Consider the following 11,870-nt stretch of genomic DNA (forward strand, 5'->3'; position numbering starts at 1 on the left):
TACTTGCAATGTTAAATGAATAGACACAATATTCTTAATGCTAACCCCAATATTTAGCCTAATTACCTGGGTACCACAACTGAATTTCACCTCAAAGTTTCAAAATAGAAATTCTACATAAGATTCTTTAGTAGGTTTGGTCCTTCCGTTGTCATAACCACCAATTCTTGGTTAAAACTAGAATTGATGACAAAATAATGTGTACCGAACAAATTTGGGTAAAAGCCAGTATAAACCCAGTTCACTCGCTACTAGTCAATGCTTTTCAATAAAACTATGAATTAACATACTTAGGCACATGAAAGTTCCAACAAATGAATCAAAATCACTAGAAAAAAAGAATACTATGATTCTATAACTTCTATTACCATTCTCTTGAGCAGAAAAAGCTGACTCTTTTATATAATAATAAAATTGGGCAATGTACATACATACAAAATTTAGTAACCCCAACCAAAGCTTATTGAAAGACATGAATCAAAACCGAAGAATAGTCAAATTGATCCATCCCTACTACTACCTTTACAGTATTGAAACTGAATTTGAAACACCACAAAAATCTTTCTGGCTGGAAATATCAAGGATACAAAAATATTATAAAAAGCAACAACCAACTTATATACATTCCAGAAGTCCTCTTATTGACAAGCAAACTTTCGCAGACTAGTGTAATCTCGTTATCAGTAAGATATAAATGATCAACAATGTGAAGTAAATTTGAGGAACAGTCCCCAACATGAAGATAAGGGTGATTAAATAATGAGCTTAGACTACTACAAAGGAGCAAACGACAGAAATATTCACATTGCCACATCTAATTGCTTGCATTACCACATTAAAAACTAGATAAGATTACACCTATCATCATTCCCTGGAAAGCACCACTGATTTTTACAATCAATGTCACAAAGCAATTTTACTTTTCATCAGGCCAGTCACCCAATTTACTTCTTTTCACAGTTTGACATTATTCTTTGTTCCATTCAACTTATTCTTATTTTGACATCTCTATAAAAGAATTTTCCAAAACTTAGAAACCAAGTTAACTCGTCATCTTGGTAACCTCAACCTCTTTGCAGTTACTGCAGTCCTCATCACTGCAATCTCATTGTGAGTTAATTTCCCTGCCCTAAATTTGAAAGGCCACCACCCAAGAAGTCATCATCTCCAACCCAAATTCAACACTTATTAATCACTTACAATACACCGACATCTCTCTCTATTTCTTGGATTTTCAATCTCAACTTCTTAAAATGTGCTGAGGATAGCAGAATTTTGAACAATGGGCACATCAATATCTTCATACTATTATTTTTTTTCTTCTTATCTTGACCTCGTTTAATACATTCATGTTAAAATATTTTCTGGAGTTTAGGTCAACGTATGTTATGCAAACAAGTCATAGCCAACGTTTCTGTTTATTTAATACCATCATCAGGGCTACGAAAGAAAAAACATAAGACCAATGTAAAATATACTTATACTTTTACTTACACTTTATCTTTGTATTTTATATTGTTTTTATGCTTTTTCTTTCATAGCCCTGATGATGGTTTTAAATAAACAGAAAAGTTGGCTATAACTTGTTTGCATAATATACGTCGACCTATACTCCAGGAAAAATTTTAACACATACCTTCATACTACCCCACAAGCCACCTCAATAGGCATTCGGCAGGGGATTTGTAAGGACATCAGCCGTTTACACATAAAAAGGAGATGCTCTGACAAAAATACACATAGCATTTATTAAAATCCTTCATAGAGCGGGGGAAAAATAAATTCCCATACCTATCAGTTCGGCAAAATATCTATCTTAATTTATCGTTAAAGTGATACATACATCATTTAACAGTAGATCAGGACCTTAATAATTGTTTCTGGGTAATGAGGGATGCAGGCCCAATTGGCTGACTGCAACTGGCCCAAAGAGTACTCTGCACAATGTTTAGGGATGAGTGTTTCACCTTTTTTTCACACAAAAATATTTTACATTCCTGGAAAACGATTTCTTGAACCCAAAAACAGGGCAGATTTTGGCTCTAAAGGGCACTTAACTTCACATTTTATCCCTGTATATGTACTCCCAAATCCATTCAAAAATTTTATTGCATTTAAAGGGACCTCTGAGTGTAAAAAAAAGGCCTGAATTTTTACGATATCAGTGCATTTTAAGAGATTAAAAATTGTTAATCCAAAAAAAATAAAAGACATGAGCCAAACCCTAATGTACAGGGAAATGAGCAATGGCGAAAAGGTTAAATCTAAAAGGGTTAAAGACCCTTGATGGAAGAATGATTATGGCAAAATGGAAAAGTTACACATAATAGGAGTGGTAGGTGCATTATATGCCATGAGTGCAAGGGTTTTTCAAAATTAACTTTGAGATTTGGGCATTAATTACCAGGTAGTGGCCTTACAAATTCAGGCATAGGAAATAACTCCAGATGAAATATAAGTAACGAGCACTGCAGTAGATACAAAGGTTGAGTGAAACGACACCCTACTGCATAATCCAACTCTGTCCTGCAACTGTATTCCACAAAACTGATACTAGAAATCCACAGCAATTTTTTATTTTGGATGGATTTGATATGTCAGTTGGGCACATCAAAAAGCAACAGAAAGGGTTCCTGGAAAATCTTGGAAAACTATGGGTGGAACTTCAGTTATAATAGGGTGGCTTCCTATTATTATTTTATTGCCTAAATCGAAAGATTATTACTCCTGGAGTACTTATTTCATGCTATTAGATTTTTAAATGACAACATCAATTTTTTGCGATTAAATCAAAAGTGAAATTTTTCAAGCGTGCATAAACGCGACGGCTAAGTATGTATACTGGGAAAAGCCCGTGTGACGTCATTCTGGTTCCGGCTGCCGCTGTGTGAGGCCAACTTGGTACGAGGCTATGAGCACCACTATAATGCAGGCTGCTTGCCGGTAGCAGAGTACCCTGCTAGCAGGTAGTGCTTGGCTTAAAAAAGGATTATTAATACCTTATCAAACGAAGAAAACTCTGCGACCTTAGCCAGTTTTAATAGGTGATTATTAAGACATGTTTCCTTGAGCTCTGTGCCTCATGCATGCATTGGTAATCTCAGACGATGTAAAACTCCTATCTACTCGTATAGAAACTAGGTCCCTGTGACGTCATGTGGAGTGGAATCGCATGGGTGCCAATCTGGCCTTTTTCAAATGAGGATAAATTTGACCATTACCATTCGTCTAAACTGGTATTTCTAAAACCAAATAATTTGTTTATTTATTTATTTAAGTAAATTTCACATACAGCCGTGACGCCAATTTACAGTGAAACTTTTAACAATGACATAGATGAATTAGACACAATACAATAACAATATAAAAACAAACAAAGAATTAATCAGTAGGGAAGTATAACATTCAATTAGCAGACATATGGGTCAAAGCTTGTGCAGTGAATTTTTTGCGTAACAGGTAAAAAGGATCTATGGAAGGAGGGAGTGAATTAAGGAGGGAGGAGAGGCGATATAAAGGTGAGCGCTTGGTCAGGGAAATTCTGGGAATATGCAGATGGAGTAGGGAGAGCGAGCGGGTGAAACGAGCCGGTATTCTGTAATTCAACAGAGAGAGGAGTTCAGGGCAGTCAAAAGTCGAGTTCAATAAGTTGTGTAGAAAGTTGAAGTCCGTTTTAAGTCTGATATTTTGCAGATTAGACAAGGAAAGAGAAGACAATACAGCATCAGAGGACATATTGCGTAAGTGAGGGATTCTATGCCTAACTATTTTGGCAAAGAAGTGGGGGATGCAATCAAGGGATTTTAGGTTAGTCGGGGCTGACATGGACCAAATTGGGGAACAATACAAAACTATGGGAAGGACAATCGTTGAGAAATAGGAGTGGAGTGCAATGGGATCCTTAATTTCCGTGAAGCGGTAAAGAAGGCCTAACAGAGACATGGCTTTCTTTTTTACAGCCTGAATGTGGTCGGAGTAGTTTAGTTTGGGGTCGGTTATAACGCCCAAATCTTTCATCGTCGTATCTCCGGTCAAGGGAGATGAATTTATGGTGTAGTTGAAAGTGATGGGTTGTGTTTTTAACGCAATAGTCATGATGCTGCATTTTTTAGGGTTGAGCTTTAATTTCCAAGTGTCACACCACAGGGAAGCTTTATTTAGGGCAATTTGGAGATCTCTGCAGTCAGAGGTGTTTTTTATCTCCTTATAGATCTTGCAATCGTCCGCATATAGAAGAGTGTGTGTTTGGGAGGACAGAAGGTGGGACGGAAGATCATTAATATATATAAATTGAAAAGATAAGGCCCTGGGACACTGCCCTGAGGAACTCCTGACGTCACAGGAGACCAAGAAGAAGATCCACCATCGAGTATTACACGCTGGGTTCTGTGGGAAAGAAAGCTTGAGAGAAGGCTAAGGAACTTACCATGTATGCCAAATTGCTGGCTTAGTTTATGAAGGAGGAGTTGATGATGGAGAGTGTCGAAAGCTTTGGAGAAGTCAAGGAAGATGGCGTCAAGTTGACGAGAGTTGTCTATTGCAGTGACTATGTGACAGGCGTGGTGCTGAAAGACAGCAAGATTTGTTCGGCATGATCTCCCAGGGAAAAAACCATGCTGCTGGAGGGATAAAAAGGGAGAGGTGAAGTAGAAAATCCTATTGAGAATTATGCGCTCACAGACGGAAGAAAGTATTGGAAGCAAAGATATAGGGCGATAGTTTGTGACGTCAGCTTTGCTTCCCGCTTTGAGTATCGGGATAACGTTGGCGCATTTCCATTGAGGAGGGAAGGTTCCTAATGAAAAGCAGCGATTAAACAAAAGGGTTAGAGGTTGTGCAAGGGGAGAGGCGCAGTTGCGAATGAGTTTAGGAGACCAACAGGACCAGGTGAGCAGTTAAGGGGTATTTTACAAAGGAATTTATAAACTTCCCTGGAATCTGTCTGTATGGATGATAGGGAATCGCTAGACAGAGGTTGGAGGGACTGAGGAGGGGTTACATTGTGGAAGGAAGTAGGCTGTACACAATCGGAAAACAATTAGAGAAAGAGATTAGGTCTCTCTGAGCCCAAGGCATTTCTGGCATTGTAGGAGACTGCTTCAGGAATTTGCGGACGGCTACGGCGTTGATTGATAAAGTGCCAGAATTTTTTGGGACTGGATGATATGTTTGAAGAAACAGACCACGCGTAATTTTCGTAGTCTCGCCGGGTAAGAAATTTGGAGTATCGGCGGAGGTCAACAAAACAATGGCGAGTTACCGCATTTGGGACGGCCTTGTGGAGGTACCAAGCACAATTTTTGTTCCCGAGAATGTGTATGGTGTCCGGTTTAAACCATTGGGGGAACTTTTTTGTCTTCGGTTTTAGTACAGGAACAAAATCTTTTACAACGGCCTCAAGGACACCGTGGAGAAAGTCCACTCCTTCTTCGGGGGACAAAGAGGATAATAAACCCCAAGGCATAAGGTCTAGGGCGCGGTTGACGTCCTCCCAATGAACCTTTGACCACGACGGAAAGGGTTTGGAGAGGAGGGGGGAGCTCCACGGGGTTTTCACGGGCCACGGAAGAGGAAATGAGCATCAATGGATTCATGGTCGGACTCAAAAATTTTTCGGCCGGGGATGACTGCCTCGGGCGCCATGGTTGAGAGCAAGTAGTCCAGGGTTGCCGTATTGCGAGTGCTCTGAAGACAATGTTGGGGGATTTGGAGAGCATGGGTAAAATGTTCAATGAAATATCTATCATGGGGATTGAGTGGATGGCCATTACAGGGAGATTACCAGCGAATGGAGAGATTGAAGTCACCAACTAGAATCACAGGGCACTGGTTTATAGCTCGAAACACTGATTCAAGACACTTTTCTAAAACACTTATGTCACTTGCGGGGGGACGGTAAAAACACCCAATGAGTATTTTGGTGGCCTTGGCGGCTTTCGCACGAGGTAGCGATATTTCACTCCACAAAATTTCACAATCAGTTTCCAAGTCTTTTCTTCATTTGGATGGGAGCACAGAATTGATGGCGAGTAGAACTCCGCCTCCTCTCGAATGACGATCTCTGCGATAGATAAAATGAGATCTCGAAAAAAATAGGTCATCGTCATAGACAGATGGAGTCAGCCATGTCCCTGAGAGAGCAATTATGTTCAAAGGGGGAGAGCTCATGATCATGAGAATTGCATACGGATAATTTGTTTTTGATGATGTATATCATGAATACACTCATGGTGGGTAATGAATCGCAATCAATGCCTTTTTCTTTGATGACGGAAACTACCCTATTCTGGGAACATTATATTAAGTTATATACACCAAGGATGAAGATCACAATGAAAATATATTTGGCTTAACCAGGATTCAAACCCAGATCTCCCAATTGCCCATCAGGCATGTTAGCCAGTTACACTACCAAGCCATCTTCTCCAAGTGAACTTCTGAAAGAGTTTTACTGAAAAAGGTGATCACGTCGCAAGTCCACAGACTGGCAAATGCTACCAATGTCGTGCTTCCTCTCAAAGCCATTGCTGGAGAAAAAAACCCTATTTTGTCACTACTCGGCGAAGATAAATTGCAAAACACTGCATGAAACAAGTGACTTTGTTCACAGACACGTGCTTGGGAATAGATTTACAAACAACAAGGATGTCGTTCGGCATGAAAAAGTATTTGTCACATCAGCTACAGTGTGGACTTGTAACATCAACACCTTGTTCAGTAAAACCTAGGAATATTCAAGTAGTATTCTTTGATGTCAAGTCGAGTATGAAATTTCTGGACCAGGCAATAAAACAATGAATGCTCCAACAAATTCTCTTTTTTCCAATCCTCTAGTACATTTTCTATTCTGAGTGCTTATCCTGATGTAAAAAGGAAAAAATAATTAGGAATGTTGATGATAATTATGTCAGCATTAGGAGATGAATAGAAATCAATATATCTTAAATAGTGGAATCATAGTTTAAGTGAATTGACCCCTGGTAATAATTCAAAAATGTAACTAATATGTGTATCAAAACGGTTTGTGAGAGCCCTGAGTGAAGCCATTTACACAATAGTAATAAAGATTATACACATAAGTTAATCACTGGCCTGTTGAGTCGAGTATCAACTACTCGACTCAACTCAAATTTTCAAGAACTTGCACATCCCTACTAAAACCCATTCCAAAGTTCACTCTTAGAGGATGGGTTAGTGGTGTAACTGGCTAACAAGCCTGACCGGCAATCAGGAAATCTAGGTTGGAATCCCTGCTCAGCAAAATATTTTTTCATGGCAAACTTCATCCTTGGTATGTATAAATTTGCACCCATGCACGTGACTGCATACAAAGTCACTTGTCTCATGCAGAGAGTAGGTAAGTTGATCCCAAGGGGACATGGTGATTCTGTCATTTATGCAATTGAAATTTGAGGACGGAAAGTCAAAAATCATTCGATAAGAGTGCAAGTGATTGGAGCAGTTAATATAGAAGATGGTATTTGTGCAAGGATTTAATTTATAATAGTATAATAATGTAAATATAATAATAAAATAATTTGATTTGTCTAATGACACCAAGTGTTCAGCTAAGAGTCAACTATGTAAAAACTTCATTTGCAAAAATCATTATGAAACTTAGTTAGTCTGAGTGTTGTATGTGATAATGAGTAAACATAAATGGACAATTTGTTGAAAGGAAGCCATAAAAAAATGTTATATAGAGTGAGGTGAATTCCTGAGATGTAAAAATTTCAATTTTAATTTTTTATTATTTTTTTCTTAATTTTTGATTGCTTAAGAAATTGAACAAAACTTGGTTTATGCGTTTCACTTCAATAGTTTTCAACATAAATGTACAAAGTATAATTTGTTACCTCTCCAAGCAAAAGCCTGACTTTAATAAAAATAGAAATGGGTCAGAAATGATTCAATCTCAACATTAAGCAAACAATCTATCAATGCTGATGTTCCGAGGGTTAAACAGTTTTTTTTTACTGATAAGGGATTCTTTGGAACTGAGGTAAACTATTACAGCCTTCTGAACACCCTGAGAAGATGACTAGAGAATTTAATTGGCCGCATCATGAGACATCATAACATAAGAAGATACTCATACAAGAGCATGTGGATGAATGGGAATGGAAGGCATTGAATTAGTTGCATAGAGCAGGCATTGAAAGATTTGAATGAGGTGAGATGCAAAAACAGTAAAGCCTAATTGATTAGTTGAGTAAAAGATTTATAAAATCAATCTCAGAATTAACCAATATTAACGACTGTCATAAAAACTTTTCAACAAAAATACCTCAGATTTGTTCTTTCAACGATACTCACGTAAGAAGAAAAAGTAAAAAACTTCGGAAATCAAAATTCACCAGTATGACCAATCAAATTTATAATTTTAGCAAAAGATTTGCACTCACCAGGATCAGCCAATCCAGTGGTTTCAAGTAGTATGTAATCAAACTTTCCTCTTTTGGTCATCAGATTTTCAATGGCTTTAATGCCGTTATCCCTGTTAAAAATATATTTTGTTATCAAATGTAACATTTTTACGGCAAAAGTAAATAATATGGATAAAAAAATAAAAAGGCCTCTACATCGAGTTGATTGCGCAAATACAAAATTTCATTTACCATACAAAAAAGTTAGCTGGCAACCAACTTGCACTAGGAAAGGTTACATTTGTTATAAAATTTCATCTATATGATACCTACATTCAGTTTGGTATTGACAGCACATCAAATAGCTGCTGAGTGATACCTTCTCAATGCTTTTGAGAATATGTGCACTATCACTACATTGTTAACATTTATTGATTAATAAAATTTACTAGTGACAACACAAGAACTGAAATCCTATCTAGTATTGTTTATTAGTGTGTGCCAAGCAGATATGCAAACATTAAAAACAGACTAAAAGAAGAAGCATTTCATTTTGTGATCTTTAGCCTCATATGTAAGAAGATTTTATATTCTATACTGGTAGTAATAAAACAACACTTCGCATTCTTTAAGAGATAACCTTAAATTTATACATAAAAAAATGAAGTTAAACTTACTTCACTGAACAACATAGGCAACCATTCCTAAGCTCCAACCATTCTTCAAACAGGTCTCCTTTATCACCAACTGAGATGCTTTTCTCCAAAGCACTACCTGTACATTAAGGAAATATTACAAGTTTAGCACTCATAGCAATCACATGACCACCAGCATGCAGACGATATCATAACAATGAATGTCCATTTACGATACATGGTCCCAATCACTAAAGGCAAAGATACGTTGACGAAATTAAAAATATGAAATGATAGGTAGGTTATTACGCTCATCGTATAGCTTACTCAATTAAATCTGAGTCAATAAGATTGTCAATAATTAGATAAGTAAATTGATATACAAGGTACGGATGGCATAAATATTACCAACTCGACTAAAACTCCAAATTTCACTATTTAGTAACTCATAGTAAAACTGAGATTCATAATCCTGGAACTTTTAGAGTCGATGGATATTTTTTTTCATAAATTTAAATTCACTTAATGGCAGATATTGAGTACATATGTTCAGTATGAAAATTATCTCCAATGACTCTGAAGCTAAATAAATGACGCATCACACACATACTTCACCCAATTTCAACAAACGCACCTTCCCCAAATTCATTAAGAATCACTGCAATTTTCTTTTCATGTTGCTCTGTTAGTATATAATTGAGAAGAGTTGTTTTCCCAGCTCCAAGATATCCAGTGATGATTGTAACAGGCACCGGCTGTAGGAGGGCAGGCACAAGTTCAGGGACATCATCGTCATCTGAATCCATGCTCTAACAAATTACAAGAATATATTAAATATTAGCACTCAGTATTTCACGTATACTACAGTAATTATAATGAGATGACATATTCAAGCATAAGACATGCGTCAACAGGACTCTTTTATTTTGCAATGAGATTCAACACACGAGTGTTGAGAGAAACACAACATAAAACGTAAGAACAACTGATTTTAATAATTTGCAACAATATTCACCGACATTAACACATTAAATTCAGCTACACATTATAATATTTACCGTGTCACCGAAATATAGCGTTAAATTTCCGCCGGTGCATGTGTTTAATTTCTTTCGAATTTTGCACTTCATTTTTTCCCACAATGCAATGCCTGGAATACCAAAAGAGCGCTTTCTTTAAAGTTAGCCAAAGCGTAACCGCAGTGCCGAAATGATAGACTGAGAACTGCAGTAGGCTAATTGGAACTTAAATTATATTTTAATGTGTGATTTCACTATCTAAAACTGATAATCGATGTTTTTAGCCGTTAATCTATCTGACTGCCTATATTAATTCCACCCACTGATTTTCTCGACACAATGCTTAAAACGCCAAGTGATATTCAGGTAGGAAATCGGAAACAAAAATGCCCCCAGTGAGTGGAAAAATGCAATGAAATACTAATATATCACAATTTGATTTATTAGATAAGAGCAATTTGTCGTGAGTCCATAAAATGGTGCGTCATTGGAACATCTGAAACAGTAATAAATAATGTGGGCAACAAGAATCCTTGTCATGAAAACTCCTGGTAAACGTATTAAAAACTTTTTCATTTTTGATACTAGGTTATTTTAATTACCGAGTAAATATGAGATTTACTTTATCTCACTTATTCGTAGAATATTTGCTGTATCGTCATCTGACATAAGGCTGCTGTTCCACCCATGACGAGGATAGGAAGAATATAGCAGAGGCAAAATATAACCAGTGGAAGTAATCACTGAGGATAAAATTTAACAAAAATTTGGGATAGAATATGAGCTGTCTATCACATTGATATAGCAAAAATATGAGAGATACGTACAAGTAAAAAAAAAAGTGAAAATGTAATCACCAAGAGACTCTTGCGAGATTTCTAAGATATTTCTTTTCATTTTCAAAGAGCGAATAAATAATTCCAATTCCTCAGCTCTCACATAGAGATCGAACTATCACAACATTTTATCATGCAAAATAAAATAAATGAGAATGACCACGACACCCAGGCAGGTCAGTAAATAACATAGAAGGAATATAGAAATATTTCCGCTTGTTGATTTTGCTGCAATACTCACAATTTCTAATAGCCAGGACCATTTTTCAAATTTTTCTTGGACCTCTGCTTCCTAAATTTATGTATCATTACAATATATTACGACTCGATATTTCACCTTTGCTATTCTTTGACTACCTCGTTTGAGTTATTCCCATGTCTAAGAGATTTTTTGGTCGGCACAATCTTTTCTGCAGGTTTAAATAGCGTGTTACTAGACTATTTTAGCGAGTATCTTTTATACACTTACCATAGTTTCCTTACAATTAATTCCCTGAATTCCTTCTGATTTCTTCAGCCTTTAACTACACGTTATCTTATATAATGCTTAATTCCTTCTTTGTTTCTCAAAGTGTCATTCAACATTTACAATAACGACAACCTAAACTTAAGACGTGTTTTTACTATGAGTCTGCCATTTTAAAACCTAGTAATATTCTTTCCTGCATACGACACATTTTATTGAATACCTTCTGTTACAATTTCATGAACTAAAGTAAATATTCTTGCATCTCAAATTGCTACCTGGATGTAAGCAATTTCACTGAAATTTCGTGATTTAGTACTTTTGCAATTAGCTGTGGATTACTGAAAGAGATATCATAAAGAGTATCAGAGAAGGCAATTTAGTCTTCCATGCTAGGATTATAACAATAATTATTTATTATTTTGCCACGCGACAAGAATATTGTAAGTTGATTAAGCGAAGGCAGCTAAGAATAGTGCATAAATCTTCTTGAGGAAGCAGGGATAAAATGTTATCACTACATTATTTTCATGAGCAAATCATCTGCT

The 11,870-nt window shown here is 36.6% G+C and overlaps 1 protein-coding gene across 1 annotated transcript in view; it reads right to left on the reverse strand.

Annotated features, from left to right (window-relative positions):
• Positions 1-10,131, reverse strand: part of LOC124157284 (COBW domain-containing protein 2-like) — a 217,439-nt gene extending 207,308 nt beyond the window's left edge. Inside the window, exons 1-4 of the mRNA XM_046531879.1 lie at positions 10,060-10,131; positions 9,636-9,810; positions 9,044-9,140; positions 8,406-8,497 (exon numbers count right to left, since the gene is read on the reverse strand). Of these exons, the coding sequence (XP_046387835.1) occupies positions 8,406-8,497; positions 9,044-9,140; positions 9,636-9,810; positions 10,060-10,131 (436 nt within the window). The remainder of the gene's footprint in view (positions 1-8,405; positions 8,498-9,043; positions 9,141-9,635; positions 9,811-10,059) is intronic.
• Between the last annotated feature and the right edge of the window lie 1,739 nt (positions 10,132-11,870).

This window comes from Ischnura elegans, chromosome 4 (assembly GCF_921293095.1).
Source record: "Ischnura elegans chromosome 4, ioIscEleg1.1, whole genome shotgun sequence".
In the NCBI taxonomy this organism is placed as follows: domain Eukaryota; kingdom Metazoa; phylum Arthropoda; class Insecta; order Odonata; family Coenagrionidae; genus Ischnura; species Ischnura elegans.